Source organism: Anomaloglossus baeobatrachus, chromosome 5 (genome assembly GCF_048569485.1).
Source record: "Anomaloglossus baeobatrachus isolate aAnoBae1 chromosome 5, aAnoBae1.hap1, whole genome shotgun sequence".
Classification (NCBI taxonomy): Eukaryota; Metazoa; Chordata; class Amphibia; order Anura; family Aromobatidae; genus Anomaloglossus; species Anomaloglossus baeobatrachus.
In genome coordinates this window covers 80153024-80170853 of record NC_134357.1, presented here as the reverse complement: position 1 = coordinate 80170853, position 17830 = coordinate 80153024, and the positions used below count along the sequence as shown (strand labels likewise).

The following is a 17830-nucleotide window of genomic DNA, read 5'->3' as shown; positions in this document are numbered from 1 at the left end:
ATAAGAAGCTTATGTGTGAGGTAATATGATGTCGGTGGAGAGACGGATAGAGAGAGACAGACAATGAGAGAAACAGAAGAGATAGAGACAGACAGACAGAGACAGACAGACAAAGAGACAGAGACAGACAAAGAGATGGATATAAAGAGACAGACAGAGATAGAAATAGAGAGACAGAGAGAGAGAGAAAAACAGAGATAGAGAGAGGCAGACAGGGAAAGAGACAGACAGAGAGAGCAACAAAGACAAACAGAGAGAGATGGATAGTGAGAGAAACAGACAGAGAGACAGCAAGAAAAAGAGAGACAGACAGAGGGAGACATACAGGGAGAGTGGGAGAGAGGGAGAGTGGGAGATACAGAGAGACAATTAGTCACTATCCCGTACAACGCCGGGTACTACAGCTAGTAGTATACAGTATATAAGCCAAAATCAGGAGTGCATGAAAAGTGCATAAGTGGTGCCCGTGTTTCTATTATACATTTTCTCTGTTCCATTCCTGGTTTTGACTTACAAATACTGTGGTAAAAACTCACCAAATACTCACTGTGTGCATGTGGCCTTATTGCCAGATGAGTGAAACTTTCCTAAAGGATACTTGACTTACAAACGCTCAATGCAGGAAGACCCTGTTGTTAGTCACTCTTACTCATAAGTTATTCTGATTTTTTTAAAGTGATGACTTATCACAAGTAAATGTGTTGGCTGCATCTGGAAGTGGCCGGGAGTGCAGCACCGCAGGAAAAACTTTGAAGCACTTGGCCCCTTTTTTCTTAGGATCCCAGATGTCCATTATAACGGGACTTTATTAAGTTGGTATGGCTCTCTCATGAAGGCTGCTATACTTTAGGCCTCATTCACACATCCGCTTCTGTCACTTTTTTCCTGACAGAAAACTTACTTTTGTTTTAGCAGTCTGCATAAAATGAAGTGTGACATGTCTTACTTTACAAAAAAGAAAGCGTGCCAGCTCCCCAGACGTGCTTGTTCCGGAGATATTCCAGGTAACTCCTGGAGTTGCCCTGGCTAGGGCCGAAGAGAAAATTGGACCAACAAGTAATGAAGCTCCAGCGTTGAACCACAGGCAGAGAAATATATAATATAAAAAGAAGCTTTTATTGGACCACATTAAAAATTACAACCGCGCAGGCACCGTCAGACCTGGGTACAAAACACCAACGCGTTTCAATAGATTTGCCTTAATCATAGTATACTGTACATACCTTGATTAAGGCACAATCTGCCGACACAGTGCCACCCCCCCTTTAATCCAATATAACATTGAAACATCAATAACATACATAACATATGATAGGTCCATCCCAGCGGCAAACCTAGACCCTTACCCCTATCCCCTAGCCGTAGCCCCGAGCCCAGGGGTGAAGTATTAACATACCCTCGTTAATACCCCAAGCTTGCAGGACCAACACCCACAAGTTACCACAGCCTGTGCCAGAAGCCACTATTCCCCCACCAGTGACCTCCTACCACCAGGGCAAAAACCACTGAAGCCAGCTTCTGAGCCAGGCCTTTTTTGCATCGCTGTGACAAATAAATAGTATCTAAACCATCATAGACAGTATGCATCAAAGTTCAATTATGTCTCATCCCCCCTTTTATTTTCTTATATCTATCTATACATAAACATATACATACCGTATTTTCTGGCATATAAGATGACTTTCTAAACCCTGAAATCTTCTCAAAAGTCGAGGGTTGTCTTATATGCCGGGTGTCGTCTTATAGGGCGTATAATTAGGTATGGTAATTTAGAAGTCCTCCCTGTCTCCAAGTCTCACATCTCGCTCCTGAGAACTGCAGTGAAGCAGTGCGATATCTGAGAGGCAGAATACCATATATACTCGAGTATAAGCTACGTTTTTCAGCCCATTTTTTTATGCTGAAAATGCCCCCTTCCCCACCTCGGCTTACACTCAGGTGAGGTTGCCACAAAAAAATATTCTCACCTGTCCTCCGTTCCCGCAGTGTCCTCAGCTGCTTCTTACTTAGACCTCTCGATTATCTCGCCCGATGCACGGAGCCGCCGCTGCAGGCTGCCATCATGGCTTTACTGGAGTTGAATGCTTTACGACGACAGCGCAAAGCATTCAACTGCAGTAAAGCGCTGACGGCAGTGGCGGCCCTGTGTATTGGACGTGATCATGGAAGGGGTCTATGTGACTGCAGTCCGCAAGAAGCACCCCTTGATGATCACGTCCAATGCACGGAGCCGACGCTGCTGTCAGCTCTTTACAGCAGTTGAATGCTTTGCAGTATAGTGATGATGGCAGCCTGCAGTGGGGGCTCCATGCACCGGACGAGATCACCGAGAGGTCTAAGTGCCTGTGGTGTGCAAGAAGCAGCTGAAGACACCTCAGGAAAAGAGGAAAGGTGAGAATAATTGTTATTGTGTGTAAACAACAGCATAATAGGGGACGAGAAGGGGACCAGTAAGAGGGGATTACTAAAAGATAGGTACATTACTGCAGGGGACATTACTAAACAATGGAATTCAGTCATCCAAAGAAGAGAAAGCGGCAACTCACTCTGTGAACGGCAAGTAACTTTATTCTGCGGTTGCAGACGAATAAAGGAGCAGTGGGGAGAGGGAGGAGTGTGGGGGACGGAGAGCGGACGACAGCCTGTTTCGCGCTGATAGCGCTTTCAAATCGCTATCAGCGCGAAACAGGCTGTCGTCCGCTCTCCGTCCCCTGCACTCCTCCCTCTCCCCACTGCTCCTGTATTTGTCTGCAACCGCAGAATAACTTGCCGTTCACAGAGTGAGTTGCCGCTTTCTCTTCTTTTGATAACTGAATTCCTCACTTCACTGCTCGCTGAGCACCACTCTGCAAGGCACCTTCAACACAGGCGCACGTGTAGTCAGGATCAGCTGATCTTCACTGAACTGTGAGTATGGCTCCACTGCCCGGCATTATTGCTCTGCAGTGCCTGACCCTCCTCTACAACTAATTACTAAACAATGGGCACATTACTGCAGGGGACATTACTTAACAATGCGCACATTACTGCAGGGCACATTACTAATCAAGGGGCACATTACTAGAGGACACATTACTAAAAAATGGGCAAATTACTGCAGGGCACATTACTAAACATTGGGCACATTACTAGAGGACACATTACTAAACAATGTGAATTAAAAAAATTGTTGTTCGGTCTCCTGGAGCGCTAATAAAGATATCTACCAGAAACATTCTTTTAGAAACAAGTCTTTAATAATGGTCTCTTGTAAACACAATTCGTTTCAACAACCCACTGTTATCTAAGACAACAGTGGGTTGTTGAAATACGTTGTGTTTACAAGAGACCATTATTAAAGATTTGTCTCTAAAATAATTTTTCTGGCAGATATCTTTATTAGCGCTCCAGCAGACCGAACAACAATTTTTTTAATTCACATATTCCTTTCAAGGGAAATTTGGAAGGAGCTGCTTTAAGGATAGGAGACTGCCCAGAGTAATAGAGTTTCTGCTGGATGTCGGATACTAGAACGGGAACTCCGTGACCTGCGGTGTCAGTGTAACATTGTGGTACTAGGAGACGAACAAGCCCGGATCAAGTCATCATACACACAGCGCTATTGTGTGTTTCCTCCTAGGAAAATCTCAAACTCATTACTGGGGTTGTGCAGGGGCGCACAACCCTAAAAGGTGAGCAGTGATAATAAGCAAGATAACTTTATATTTCACGGGTGCTCCTCATTGCGCCTTTCTTTCTTTCTTTATTCATATTACTAAACAATGGGCACATTACTAGAGGGCCCAAGGAAGGGGCACAAGGATGGGGCACATTACTACAGGGGACAATATGGACACATTACAGTTTATTGGGATCTATTTTTATTTTTGAAATTTTCCAGTAGCTGCTGCACCCTAGGCTTATACTCGAGTCAATAAGGTTTTCCAGGTTTTTTGTGCTAAAATAGGGGCCTTGGCTTATACTCGGGTCGGCTTATACTCAAGTGTATACGGTATATCCTAAACTGTATAGTATAACTGGAAAAGTTGGGGGTTGTCTTATATGCCCAGTCGTCTTGTACGTATACGAATAAGACAACTGGGCGTATATGTATATTTGGGGTTTTTTAAGCACACACACGTATATATATCAGTATATTTAACACCATCCTCTTACACAGATCCAAAAAATTGTCATAGCCATATTTTTTAATATAATAACACAGCCAATACACAACAACAAACGGGCAGGTGGATGGGCAACCGGTCACGAAGATCAAGGGGTAGGTACCAGCCCATCCTTCCTCTATATACCCCTCCCCCTTTAACCTAGCCCCTATTACCTGCTCTACCCCTCAGGCTTCCCTGCACGTACACCATAACCTCTGTATGCCCCTTATATTAACCCCTTCACTCCCATCCTCCATATTGTCATGGGTCCTGTCCACCCTATAGTGCTCCCTGGCCTTTCTTTCTCTGCACACTTGCAAAGAGGACAATAGCGATCTTATTTTATTGCAATATGTTCTCCAATATGTTGAAAACTAGGGCACATCTGTTCATCCGTTCTTTTTAAACCTTCTTGTTTGGCTGTAAACTTCATGCTGCAATAAATATCACCCCATCTGGCAATTCCACTAAGTAAATAGTTGAGGTTACACTGTATAATTAGGTATACATGTACAGTACTGTATATATATACCACATTAGTCATCCTAGTATACGGTGCCAGCTGGGAGACAGAATATGGCGCTGGACTCATCAGTCTTAATCCACATGTTTTCAATGGGCGAATTCCAAAAACTGTGACTGTGTCCATCAGCGAGGGTCGCTGTTAGTAAATACACGTAATCTAAGTATGCGCTGGCTGGCTCGCTTACAATCTATGCTTGTCCGGACCTGTCAGGGTAAGGTATCGTGGAAGAGTCACCCATGCAAATAAGGATTCCTCTCCCCTCAGGCTGCACAATAAATCAGGAAATCTAAGAGCACACCGACACCGCTCATTGATGTATGAAGTGGCTTAGTTATAGCCAGGTGTCGGCCCATTAAGATGAGACGTCGCCTTTAGTAAACCTTGGCCTACGTTAGTCTCTTTGGTCGTCTGATCGCTGTGTGACTCATTGGCAGATGTTTTTGGCTGAGGACAATGGCCGCGCTCGGAGGACGCAGCAGTGCTGAGCTCTTATTCTTGGGAAAGTTAGAAAAAGTGATGTGGCAAGTCCTGAGTTATGAGAACAATATGTCTATGGTTTTGGAGATTTCCTGCCTGGCAGCACGCTGTATAACACCACCTTTTTCTTATTACTAGAACTTTTTTATTTATGTGATTATGGATGGTTTTCATTTTTTTTATAAGAGACACATGATAATTTGGCCATCGAAATAAGAATCACTTGATGCAATGAAATACAAAAAATAAGTTCTATGTCCCCAACCCTCTTATTCCCTGTGGCTTTTTGCCACTCTTTCCTAGAAACACTCCAATGTTTTGCCTAATAGAAGGCCTTTGGGCCTCATACATATTAGTTACATGTCGGCTGAACAAAGGTTCATCCGGCAGCCATCTCTCCTGACTCCTCCATAGTCGGGAGCCTGTGCTCTCTATCAGATGCTATCAGACTCCTCTAATAGCGGTTTATTTTCAGAGAGAATTAAAGGATTGGCCAATGATCAGACTGGGTTGGCAGAGGCCCCCCAGTAATATTGATCCTGGGGGCCCACTGATCAACTACATTCAAATATTACATTCACAAATTTATATATGCTTGTGTGACGCCCTGGGCTATCAGGTTGTCACAGGGTATTGTGCAATCTTCCCTTCTGCACAGTATCCACATCCTCCTTGGTTACGGATCCCTGTTCTTTGGTGTTGCTAAGATCAGAGCCAGTCAAAACCCTAGGAACATTGGGGGCCTGAAGGAAATAGGGCCGCCCACTTGGGGGGTTGGTAGGGGAAAGTGAAAAAGTGAGAGGAGTTGAGTTGTGAAGTGGAGAGTGAAGGGTGAGGAGCTGGGCTCCTGGTAGAATCCTAGGTGGCAGAAGTTGGTCTGGGCCTGGTAGGAGCTGGAACCCCGATCACAGGGGATCGTGTCAAGGGGCATGGACTTGCCGAGGAAGGCAGCCGGCAGCCTTGATCCATCTCTGAGCAGGGGCCAGGGCGCGCCGGTTTACGTTGACCCTAGGCCGGGAAGTAGCTTCAAGCGTCCTGTTAATTTACCCGACGGGAGTGAAGTCTTCAAGATTCATCCCTCACCCGCTCCAAAATCGCGATACTAGCGCACTGATGGGATAGGACTTTCCCAAACACAGTCTAGAAAATCACGAGCGTGAACCCTGAGAGCAAGCTCACTCCGTTAGCCATACGGGTGAGCGGGACCCGATTAGTTCCAGACTATAGGGTCCAACAAGTGAGAAGGTGCCACAGAAAAGGCCACAGGCTAACAAGCAACACCAAGGGCACGGATCCAAGCGTGCTCCCTCCTTGCTACTGTGACGCCCTGGACTAGCCAGGTAGTCACGGATAGGCCTCGCATAATACCGGTCCCCTAAAAAGGTAACAGCAGCCAACCCCATTAAAACCTAGTCACCTCCCTCTGAGCTTAACACTAGAACTACTGGACTCGTGACACCTATATAGAAATATATGGTTCAAAGTAGTCAAAATGACTACCTCAGTAGTTCTAGTGTTAATGCTCACACCAGGGGGCGGAGCCAGGTGGTTGACCATGCCCACCAAGGAGTCCAGAGGGCCAGAGGCAGGAGAAACAGCGGAGTTTGTCGGTGGCCAGTTGACAGTGACAGTAGTCAGTTGGAGTTGAGAGGAGTAGCGTGCAGCAGGCCTGTGGTGACAGGTCTGCAGCGGAAACTGACAGGTGTGAGGGTCGTAGCCCGCACACCTTGGCTAGGAGGGAGGCGGTGGCCTTAGCCTGCAGGAGCCGGGAAGACGGCCAGGTGGAACCGTAAGGGATCGGGACAGGGTAGTGGCCCGTCGGTACCGAAACGAGGAACCAATTGGAAACCGGAGCACCAGGGGGGTACTCAGACCCAGAACAAGGCCCAGAAGCCACTGGACCACGTCGATTTTACTGATTGAGGTCTGGACTTTAGGTCCATTCCCATCCCAAGTCCCGACTGAAGGCAACAGCCCACCGAGGGGGATAGAAAGCCACCGCACAGGCAGAGAGATCCCACGGGCCAGCGTCTGCGGGCAAACGGACTCCACTGACACGTACATAGCTGGGGAGCGGACTCCTGTTGCTGAAGCACAGGCAGTCTACACAAACACAACACGTTGCAGGAGAAAGGCCAAGACCACCAACCCGGGTGGGGGACCAGACGCAGCCGGCTGCGGGCACCGACCACTATCAACTTTGTTTACCAGAGAATTGTGTGTCAATAATCGTGAGTACAACAGTGCCATCCGGCCGCACGCCGCCCTGCACCGCCCCGCCACTACTCTCCCCAAACGGGTCCCGGGGCCACCACCCCTGCCCACGGAGGGGTTAACATCTTGCTGCACGACCATCTCCCCGGGTGCCCCCGTAACTGCAGCGGTGGTGTCTATACTTTCACCACATCCCGTGGGTGGCGTCACAAACTCAAACACGGCTCCGGCCGTAGACCTACCTAACCACCCCCCCATCGAGATCGCCAGCAACCCCCTTGCAGAGCGACATGACCCCCCCGGGTCCGGACGCGATCGAGCCACCCACCAAACGAGCCCGGATCCGAGCGGCTCGGCTGCAGCCGAGCGCGGGGCGGTACACTAAAGCGGTGCTCAGAACTCCGGTTTACAAGCTGTCGGTGTCAGTATTTTTGGACTGAGTGAGTATGCAAAGATCCCTTCCTTTTCCCAATGACACCCCCCCTCTGCACAACCACCGGGCCCCGGGGCACTAACCCACCCTACCCACGGAGGGGTGAAACACCTTGCTGCCATACCACCGCCACCGGGCTCCCTCACCAACAGCAACGGTGGTACTCCATCTTACCACGCACCGTGGGTGGCGTCACAAACTTCTAACTCCCCTTTACATACCCCCTTTTTCAAACTAGAGTGACCGCGCAAATTCCCGGGTCCGGAGACCCCTTGAGCCATCGCGGTTCTGGACCCGAGTGGCTCGGCCGCTGACACGGGGAGGTACACTTGTATATAATAATATACTGATGTTCCTGCGCTGAGATAATCTTATATATGTGCCCCTGCTATATACTGTGTAATGGCTGTGTCTGACCATACAAGGACATGATCTGATCATACGATCATACCACATCTCCTGGGCCGAGGAAGAAGGAAAAGGGAGTATACAGACATTACAGCACGAGATCACTCTTTCTTTCGGGTAAAACATTGTTTAACAATAGGCAGGGAAATTTTTTACCTCACCAAAGGAATTAGCTATGATCCCGTACTGTAATGTCTGTATACTCTTTTGCATCCTCCACTGTCCAGGAACTGTGGTATGATCAGATTGGAAGCCCCTGACGATAGGGACCCTGGGGTATTTGCTCTTTTTTCACTGGCTATCATCTGAGTCTTTTTGCCTAGAGTACTCTTTTAATGCATCTTAGTCACTTCAGTGCCCAACTAATGAATAAAATAGTAGAGCGCTACTACATAATGGCTTAATATATAAAATTTCATCTTGTTATGTTTTTGTAGGGGAAGTTGCCTGTTCTGCTCTTGGGCCGTTCTGAAGACCTGCGTCCGGGAGAATTCGTCGTTGCCATTGGAAGTCCGTTCTCTCTTCAAAATACGGTCACCACCGGTATCGTGAGCACCGCACAACGTGGAGGGAAGGAACTGGGCCTGAAAAACTCTGATATGGAATACATTCAGACTGATGCCATCATTAATGTGAGTCACCAATTTATCTCAGACCAGCTCTGGCTTATAGGTGGCCGTAATATGGATTTATGTGGGAGATTATCTTGTATCTATAATAAGATCACATCCCTCAAGGTGAAAAAGGGACCCCTTTTTCTAAATGTTGTGTTCCTTTGTGTCCCTGTGACCCCTTACAATTGCCTAAAAATATTCATGCAAGATATTATTAAAGGGAGACTGTCACCATCAAAACTCGATTTAAACCACTTATTCAGTCCTATTGGGGACTTAGCCACAATAAAATTAATTACAGCACTATAGATTTAAATTTAGTTATTCATAATTTATTTTTTATTCTTTTTAAAGTTCATATGCAAATGGAGCGCCTTGGCGTGGCTAAGGGCTCAGAGTTCCAGGTTCTCATCCAGGATGATGTGCACACATGCACAAACATTAGGAATGTGTAGAAGAGACCTGGGATCAGATTTCGGTTGAGCCATGCTTGAATCTGATCAAGAGCATGCCCAGGATTCAGTCAGTAAAACACCAAAGGTGAATTTTAGTGATTAGCGATGCTTGTTATGAACGGTTTTTATGCTTGGATGGGTGCAACCTATGTATGACGTATAATAGAACTCAATGGGGAACTTGAACATTATTCCGGAAAATGTTCCGTAAAAATGCTCATGTTCCCCATTGACTTTCATTATACTCGGGTACTCAAGTCACGCCCATCCAAGCATCCAACTGCTTATTAACTAGTGATGGGCAGACCCGCAGATAACCAGAACCAGCATTTCCAACCAAATAAAAAAAAACAAAAACGGTACCCGGCCAAATGCCAGTCCCCATATAAGTCTATGGGGACCAGAATTCGGCGATTAAAAATGATGGTAGAAGGGATAGGGGGAGAGGAGCAAGTGGGCTGTACTTACTGAGTCTCCAGCGCAGCTGTAACTGATCCAATGGCCTCTCATTCACCTTCAGGACCACGCATTATCGCTCATGCATAAGCACTGCTTTCTCCGCCCACTGACAGTACCCGCGTCTGTAATTAGTTGCAGTCTAACGCGCCCACATTCTGAGTAGCAGCATGTCAGCTGACTGCTTTTAATCACAGACAGTGTGTATCTATCTTGGTATAAAAATAAATAGAAACAATATTTGGCATAGGGTCCCCCCATATTATAATATCCAGCACAGATAACGCCTATGCCTACAGGCTGCAGCCCCCAGCTGTGTGCTTATCTTGGCTGTGTATCAAAATAGGAGGAACCGCATGCAGCTTTTTTTTATTATTGAAAAAAATAATTGAAAAAAAAAAATAGCGTGTAGTCCCCCCCCAATTTTGATACCCAGCCATGATAAAGTGCAACAGCTGGGGGCTACTATTCTCAGGCTGGGGAGACCTGTCCTTATTGGGCCCCCCAAGCCTAAAAATAGCAGCTTGCAGATGACCAAAGTTGTCGCATCCATTAGAGGCGACATTCCTAGCACTTTACCCAGCTCTTCCTGATTGCCCCAGTGCGGTGGGAGTCGGGGTAATAAGGGGTTAATCGTAGCTCACTGCTGGAACTAAGCCCTAGATTAGTAATGGGAAGTGTTTATAAGCCCCCCATTACTAATCTGTAAGTGAAAGTAAATAAATACAAACACCAAAAAATCCTTTATTTGAAATAAAATACAAAAAAACCCACCCTCTTTTACCACTTAACCCCCAAAACACCAATGTAGGTCTGACACAGTCTCACGATTATTCCAGGTCTGCAACATCTGAAGTCACAGAGTGCAATCATGGAACATGACTGACCATTGTGGACTTCAGACAGAGACTGAATGAGCCACGTGATCAGTGAGGACCTCACTCAGGTAAGTTGCAGTCACAGCTGGAGGTTCCCACGGTCCTTCACCTGTTACTGCAAGTAACCTGACCTTAGGTGACCTCAACTCAGGCGAGATCTGTATCTCCTAGAAGAAAACCATGTTTTTTTTGCCAAGACATACATATTTTTTGCAGAAATGTTTACACCATATTCCTGCACCCAATCTACACCTTCTGGCAAAAAAACGCATCACTATCGAATCTTACTGCATGCGGTTTTGATGCGTTTTTTTTTGCCAGATTGATGTAGTTTGGGTGCATGAATATGGTGTGAGAAATTGAATCACCAAATTTGCATCTCTTGGCCCAAAAATGCAAAACACTGTTTCGGTGCAGTTTTCTGCCGGGAACTGTAAATTTGGTGCCGAAATGTCTGCACCAGATTTCAGGACCAAATTTGCACCTTCTAGGAGAAAAAAAGTAGTTTTGCATTTTTGGGCCATGAGATGCAAATTTGGGGATGACATTTTTATACCATATTCATGCATCCAATATACACCTCCTGGCAAAAACAAAAAAATGCATCAAAACTGCATACGAAATGATGCGGTAGTGACGTGTTTTTTGCCAGGAGGTGTAGATTGGGTGCAAGAATATGGTGTAAAACTTTCAGCACCAAATCTGCATCTCTTGGCAGAAAACCACATTTTTTTTTTGCCAGGAGATGCAGGTCTGTGAACCTGAGTTTACTGAAGTCGCCTAAAGTGCCATGAGGTCAGGTTACCTGCTGTCACAGATGGAGGACAGAGGAAACCTCCAACTGTGCCCAAAACTAACCTGAGTACCAACACTGCTGATCATGCTGCTCATTCATTCTCTGCCTGAAGTCCACAGCAGGTGGTCATGTTGCTTGTTCGCGCTCTGAGACTTCAGATATGTAGCAGAGCTGGAATCGTCATGGGACTTCGTGTAGATTACGTCAGACCTGCAGGGTGTTTCGGAGGTTAATAAAGGGATGAAAGAGGGTGTTTTCTGTCTCTTATTTCAAATAAAGATTTTTTCGGTGTTTATTTACTTTACTTACAGATTAGTAAAGGGGTGGGTCTCATAGATGCCTCCGATTACTAATCTAGGGCTTAGTGCCAGCTGTGAGCTGAGATTAACCCCTTATCACCCCGATTGCCACTTCATCAGGGCAGCCAGGAAGAGCCGGGTAAAGTGTTGGAATTGTCGCATCTAATGGATGAGACAATCCTGGTTGGCTACAGGCTGCTATTTTTAGGCTGTGGGGATGCAATAAGCATGGGCCTCTCCAGCCTGAGAAAACCAGCCCCAAGTTGTTGAGTTTTATCTTGGCTGGATATCAAAATTGGTGGGAACTGCGCACTGTTTTTTTTTTAATTATTTATTAATTATTTATTTAAATAATAAAAAAAAAAGCCGCATGCGGTTCCTATTGGTATTCAGAGCCAAGATAAGCACACGGCTGGGGGCTGCAGCCTGTGGCCATATGCATTATCTGTGCTGGGTATCATAATACGGAGGGAACCTACGCCAATTTGTTTTATTTATTTGATATATTTATTTATTTATATTACTATACGATAGACCTGCAGACAGCACATGTGATTGCTTGCTGTCAGACACTGTCACACAGGCTGGGGGGTTTCTAAAAAAACACACAGAGAAAAATATTTTTATTAGAAATAAAACGCAACACAATTAGTGACTCCATCTTTATTGAAATAAAGAACTTCCCCCCCCCTCCGCAGTAATCCTTGGTCAAGGGTCTCGCGATGTCCAATCCGGATCCAATATCATTTGATCGGTTTGCTGGAAAAAAGACAAAGCATTATGTGTCAGGTTCAAAGATGTGAATCACATGATACATCACCTGATTGTATAAAAGCCGTTTATACAATCAGCTGATGCATCAGTAGAAAAAAAAATACACACTTCTGTGCAGAACCCGTCCGATCTCTGCAGGACCCAGCGGTAATCAGCTGATAGTTTAAGCCAGCCGGGCGGTAAAAAGCCGGCCTCACCGCGAGACTTATACGATCAGATGATCACTGGCAGGTCTTGCAGCCATCGGACGTGTCCCGGGAGTCTGCAGACAGGTGAGTATGATATATATTTTTTTCTATTGTTCACTTTTGATTTCGCATCTGCTTTCACCTCCTGTCCGGACATGGCACCGGACGGGAGGTGGAACCATGGGTGACGGTACCGGGAGGATTCACTCTTCTGTGTTTACCAACACAAAGAATCCTCTTCCTGTACTGGTGATTGTACTACCCACCCCTTGCATTTATAGCTGCGTTTTTAATCATAGAAACGCAGCTATTTGCAATTTGCGTTTTTATTTGCGTTTTTGAACATCTCATTGAACTCAAGGGGTGAAAAACGCAGGAAAAATTGACATGCTGCGCTTGTGTGGGCACCACAAAAATGCAGCTAAAAAAACGCTGTGAGCAGACAGCAAAAATGAAAACTCATAGACTTTGCTGGTGAAGCAAAGTCATGCAGTTTTCTGAACAAAAACGCACCCGAAAAACATACAAAAACGCGGTAAAAACCGCCTAGTGCGCACATAGCCTAAGGCTTTTTTTCACACTTTCATTATAGCTTTTATTTTTTAAAAAAGAAATTACTTTATGCCTAATTCTGTATATGGTTTATCCGAACAGAAAACCCATTTTTTTCCATTGGGATCAGGGTTCTGTTATATTTTCCATCACTTTTTTGAGCAAGAACAACACTGCTTACAGTACTATGATACATGCCCTCATAGGTGACCTAATACCAGACGATGGCTCCCACCCAACTATGAGGTCACCTCACAAGTCTCTGGTGGTTTTGCAACCCTGATCTTCCAGAATTTTGAGTGAAATTTGATGATTGGTTAACTAAAGAAAACTTTGATTGTGTTCAGTGTAGATTTTGAGGAAATAAAATAGGACAGTCCAGCTCAAATGAACATTTTTTTCTTTATTTTTTGAGAATTTCAAGTACAAGGAACATCAAAACTTCCACAAGGAAACAGCTATAATGGCGTATTCATCAACGTGTTTTTGGTGTGTTTCCACCCTTAATTGTTCATTTGAGTTGGACTTTCCTGTGTTACTTGTTCAATTATCAGTGCGTGGCAGGGCCATTGACCAGGCTCTGAACAGAGAGTGGATAAGGGTAAGTTCACACTTCCATTGTTTTGCTTCCGTCAGGTCCGTCGTTGTGACGCAACGACGGATCCGTCATTTTTTAGATGTCAACTGACGCAACGGATGTGTTAGGCTAAGTTCACACTTCAGTTGTTTTGCATCAGTCACATGCGTTGCTTGACGCATGTGACTGATGCGTTGTACAACGGATGACAACGGTGACAAAGAAAAGAATTTCTTTGTCGGACTCCGTTGTGTGCTGGGGGCGGAGTTCGGGGGGCGGAGCTGAGGACGTCAGTGCCGCGGTCTGCATGGCTGGGGACAGGTGAGTGAGTGAGTGTGTGTGTGTGTCTACATGCGTGTGTACATGCGGAGAGTGCGGGAGGGGGCGGAGCGCGAGTGGGCGGAGCCGAGCGGGGCCGTGGAGCTGAGGACGTCAGTGCTGCGGGGACTGCAGGGCTGGGGACAAGTGATTGTGTGTGTGTGAGTGTGTGTACACATACGGAGTGTGGGAGGGGGCGGAGCCGAGTGGGGAAGTGTCGGCCTCCTTGCACACTGTATCCAGGGTAAATATCGGGTAAAAGCAAAGCACTTTTTGCTTGGTTACCCGATATTTATCTTAGATACCAGCTTAGCGCGGGCTCCCTACACCCGTAACCACTGTAAATATCGGGTAACTAACCAAAGCGCATTGCTTGGTTACCCGATGTTTATCCTGGTTACGGGGGCGGGGAGCCAGAGAGCACATGCGCAGCGAAATCCTACGGATCTCGCTGCTCAAAAAACGTTACATGCTGCGTTGCTCCCGCCCGGCGGTCAGTTAAAAAACAACTGACTGCGACGCAGCGGATGCAGCGCAGCATCATCAGTCACAATCCGTCACTAATAGAAGCCTATGGGGAAAAACACTATTCCTGCAAAATATTTTGCAGGATACCATAATTCCTCAAGGCGACGGATTGTGACTGATGCAAAACAACTGAAGTGTGAACTTAGCCTTATTTCACCAGTTTCCGTTCACAGGAATCCTGTGAAAAAACTGATCCGTCGCGTCAGTTACGTCTGTTGTGCGTCCGTTTTTTGACGGATCCGTCCTGATCCGTTTGTGTTTGGGACAGCCTAATGGGTGTGCCAAACATGCTGGGCATGCTCAGTAGGGCATGATGGAAGCCAGCACTGGATTCTGTCGTGTCACGGATTACAGTGGAATCCAGCACCATAGACATTCATTATAGCTTGTGACAGATGGCGACGGACACCTGCGGAGTCCGTTTTTTTGCCACACCAAAAAACTTTACATTTAGCGTTGCTGTCGCCTGATGGTTAGTCAGTAAGCGACTGATCCGTCACGTGGCGGATGCAACGCAAGGCCATCAGTCACAATCCGTACCTAATAGACGTCTAAGGGTAAAAAACGGATTCCTGCTAAATATTTTGCAAGATACCGTAATTCCTCAAGGTGACGGATTGCGACGGAAGCAAAACAACGGAAATGTGAACTTACCCTGAAGAAATGGTGAGCTGGATTCATTGCTACTATTACGTAGATTTTGAGGACTGATGTTTTATTGACTCAATGTGCCATAACATGAAAAAAAAAAAATAAAACGTGCCTAAAGAAGAAGCCTGAGAATAGAACTTCAGAAGAATATATTAGTAACAATACATTTGCTTTCTTTTTCAGTATGGGAACTCTGGAGGACCTCTTGTGAATTTGGTAAGAGACCCTGCCCTTTACACCCTTGGTTTTTGGTTATATATATGAGTTCATAAGGTGTTGTCAGAACATGTTACCTGATACAGCCTGGCAAGAGCTTTGTGGATTGGCATCACATTACTACATGGCTCAAATATGTATGGTTGGCAAGACAAACACAGGGTGGTGGTGTTAGTGGCTGACTAACCCTCTACAGACTTTGCTTACGATCTACAAATAACTTTAGGTTTATTGAAGTTTTAAGTATCTGAATGAAAGGAAAAAGTCTCATAGACGTGATCGAAAACAGGAATACATTAGGTAAGCTAAAATGTAAAAAACTAAAAACACTATTAAAGGGAAAACCCCTCAAAAAAGTAAATAAATTCCAAAAATAGAAGATTACTAGTAACTTTCAGCATTTTCACTTATTGTAGATGTCCTGTTTTCATTCATATTGTGCTGAGTTTCTTCCTGGTGGTCTACAGATACTGTAATGTACTAGTGGCACCAAGGATGTCATATAATATATGGACAAAACTATTGTTATCCCTACACATTACACCTACTGGAGGTTTTATGGCATGCTTTAATATAGTGTTAGAAGCCTCTACAAGTCATGGAAGACTTTACAAGATTATGTAGTGACTGTGGGAATTTATGCCCATTCCTTGAGAAGAACATTTGGGGGTTCAGATAGTGAAGTTGGAAGAGAAAGCCAGGGTCACACTCTCCTTTCTAGTTCATACCAAAGGTGTTGGATGAAGTTGAGGTTGAGGACAATCAGTGCGGACAATCAGATTCTTCCATACCAAATTCCCCAACCATGTCTTTATGAACATCACTTTGTGCACTGGGCTCAGTCATGGAACACAGAACCGAGCCTTCCCCAAAGTGTTCACACAAAGTTGAAAGAATGCAAAGGTTCAAAATGTCTTGGTATGCTGAAGCATTAAGATGTCACTTCACTGTCCCTAAGGGGCCTCTGCCAACCCCCGAAAAACAATACCATTGGCACAAATCTTTCATCAAACCAATATTGTCCATCAGATGCCAAATAGAGAAGAGTGATTCGTTGCTCCACACCACACATACGCCAGTGTTGGCCGCTTTACACCACTCGAGCTGACACTTGACGTTATGCTTTGTGATATAAGGCTTGCATACAGCTGCTCAACCAAGATACTTCTGGCAGGGGAACAGGTTTTTTTTTGCTTAGGGGCACTTTGCACACTACGACATAGCAAGCCGATGCTTGCGATGCCGAGCGCGATAGTCCCCGCCCCCCGTGGCAGCTGCGATATCATGGTGATAGCTGCCGTAGCGAACATTATCGCTACGGCAGCTTCACATGCACTTACCTGCCCTGCGACGTCGCTCTGGCCGGCGAACCGCCTTCTTATTAAGGGGGCGGGTCGTGCGGTGTCATAGCGACGTCACATGGCAGGGGGCCAATAGAAGCGGAGGGGCGGAGATGAGCGGGACATAACATCCCACCCACCTCCGTCCTTCCGCATAGCCGGCGTGAGCTGCAGGACGCAGGTAAGGTGATGTTCCTCGCTCCTGTGGCTTCACACACAGCGATGTGTGCTGCCGCACGAACGAGGAACAACATCGTAACATCGGTCCTTCCGAAATTATGGAAATGACCGACACTACACCGATGATACGATATGGACGTCTTTGCGCTCGTTAATCGTATCAAAAAGGATTTACACACTACGATATTGACTGCGACGCCGGATGTGCGTCACTTTCGATTTGACCTCACCGACATCGCAGCTGCGATGTCGTAGTGTGCAAAGTGCCCCATAGTTCAAAAGAAGGTTTGGACTTGGTGACTTTCATGCTCCTCAGCTCTCGTTGACTTCACTTTGTGGTCTTCACTCAGTGGCTGAGTTTCTGCAGTTTTTTCCATGTTAACTTCTCAAAAATACCATTCACAGTTGATCATAGAATATTTAGGTGGAAAAATATTTCTTGAATGTGTTTCATTATAGAAGCATGCTGTGATAAGTAATTAAATTATATATATGTGTCAATATGTTGTGTGTGTCATATTGATATTAGATGTCAATTGGTGCCAGTGTTTTATGTCTTGCCTCACAAACAACATTTATTACCTATTCACGCTATAGATGAAAAATATTTAAGGGTTTGGCTACTGAGACGTCTAACAATCCTAAATCCAAAGTGTACTGTGTGAATGGAGCAGTACTGAACATCTAAGGGTATGTGCGCACGTTGCTTTTTACCTGCTTTTTACCTGCTTTTTTGCTGCTTTTTCTTCTGCGCTGTTTAATGCCAAAATGGATGTGTTCTTCTATTCAAGCAAAGTCTATG

General features: G+C 45.6%; 1 protein-coding gene and 1 long non-coding RNA gene across 3 annotated transcripts in view; one reads left to right on the top strand and one right to left on the bottom strand.

The window, feature by feature from the left end:
- The window catches only part of LOC142310868 (uncharacterized), a 193234-nt gene that overhangs the window by 40033 nt on the left and 135371 nt on the right, over positions 1-17830 (bottom strand). The gene's annotated exons all lie outside the window — the stretch shown is intronic.
- Positions 1-17830, top strand: part of HTRA1 (HtrA serine peptidase 1) — a 41566-nt gene that overhangs the window by 15782 nt on the left and 7954 nt on the right. Inside the window, exons 5-6 of the mRNA XM_075348626.1 lie at positions 8644-8838; positions 15476-15508. Of these exons, the coding sequence (XP_075204741.1) occupies positions 8644-8838; positions 15476-15508 (228 nt within the window). The remainder of the gene's footprint in view (positions 1-8643; positions 8839-15475; positions 15509-17830) is intronic.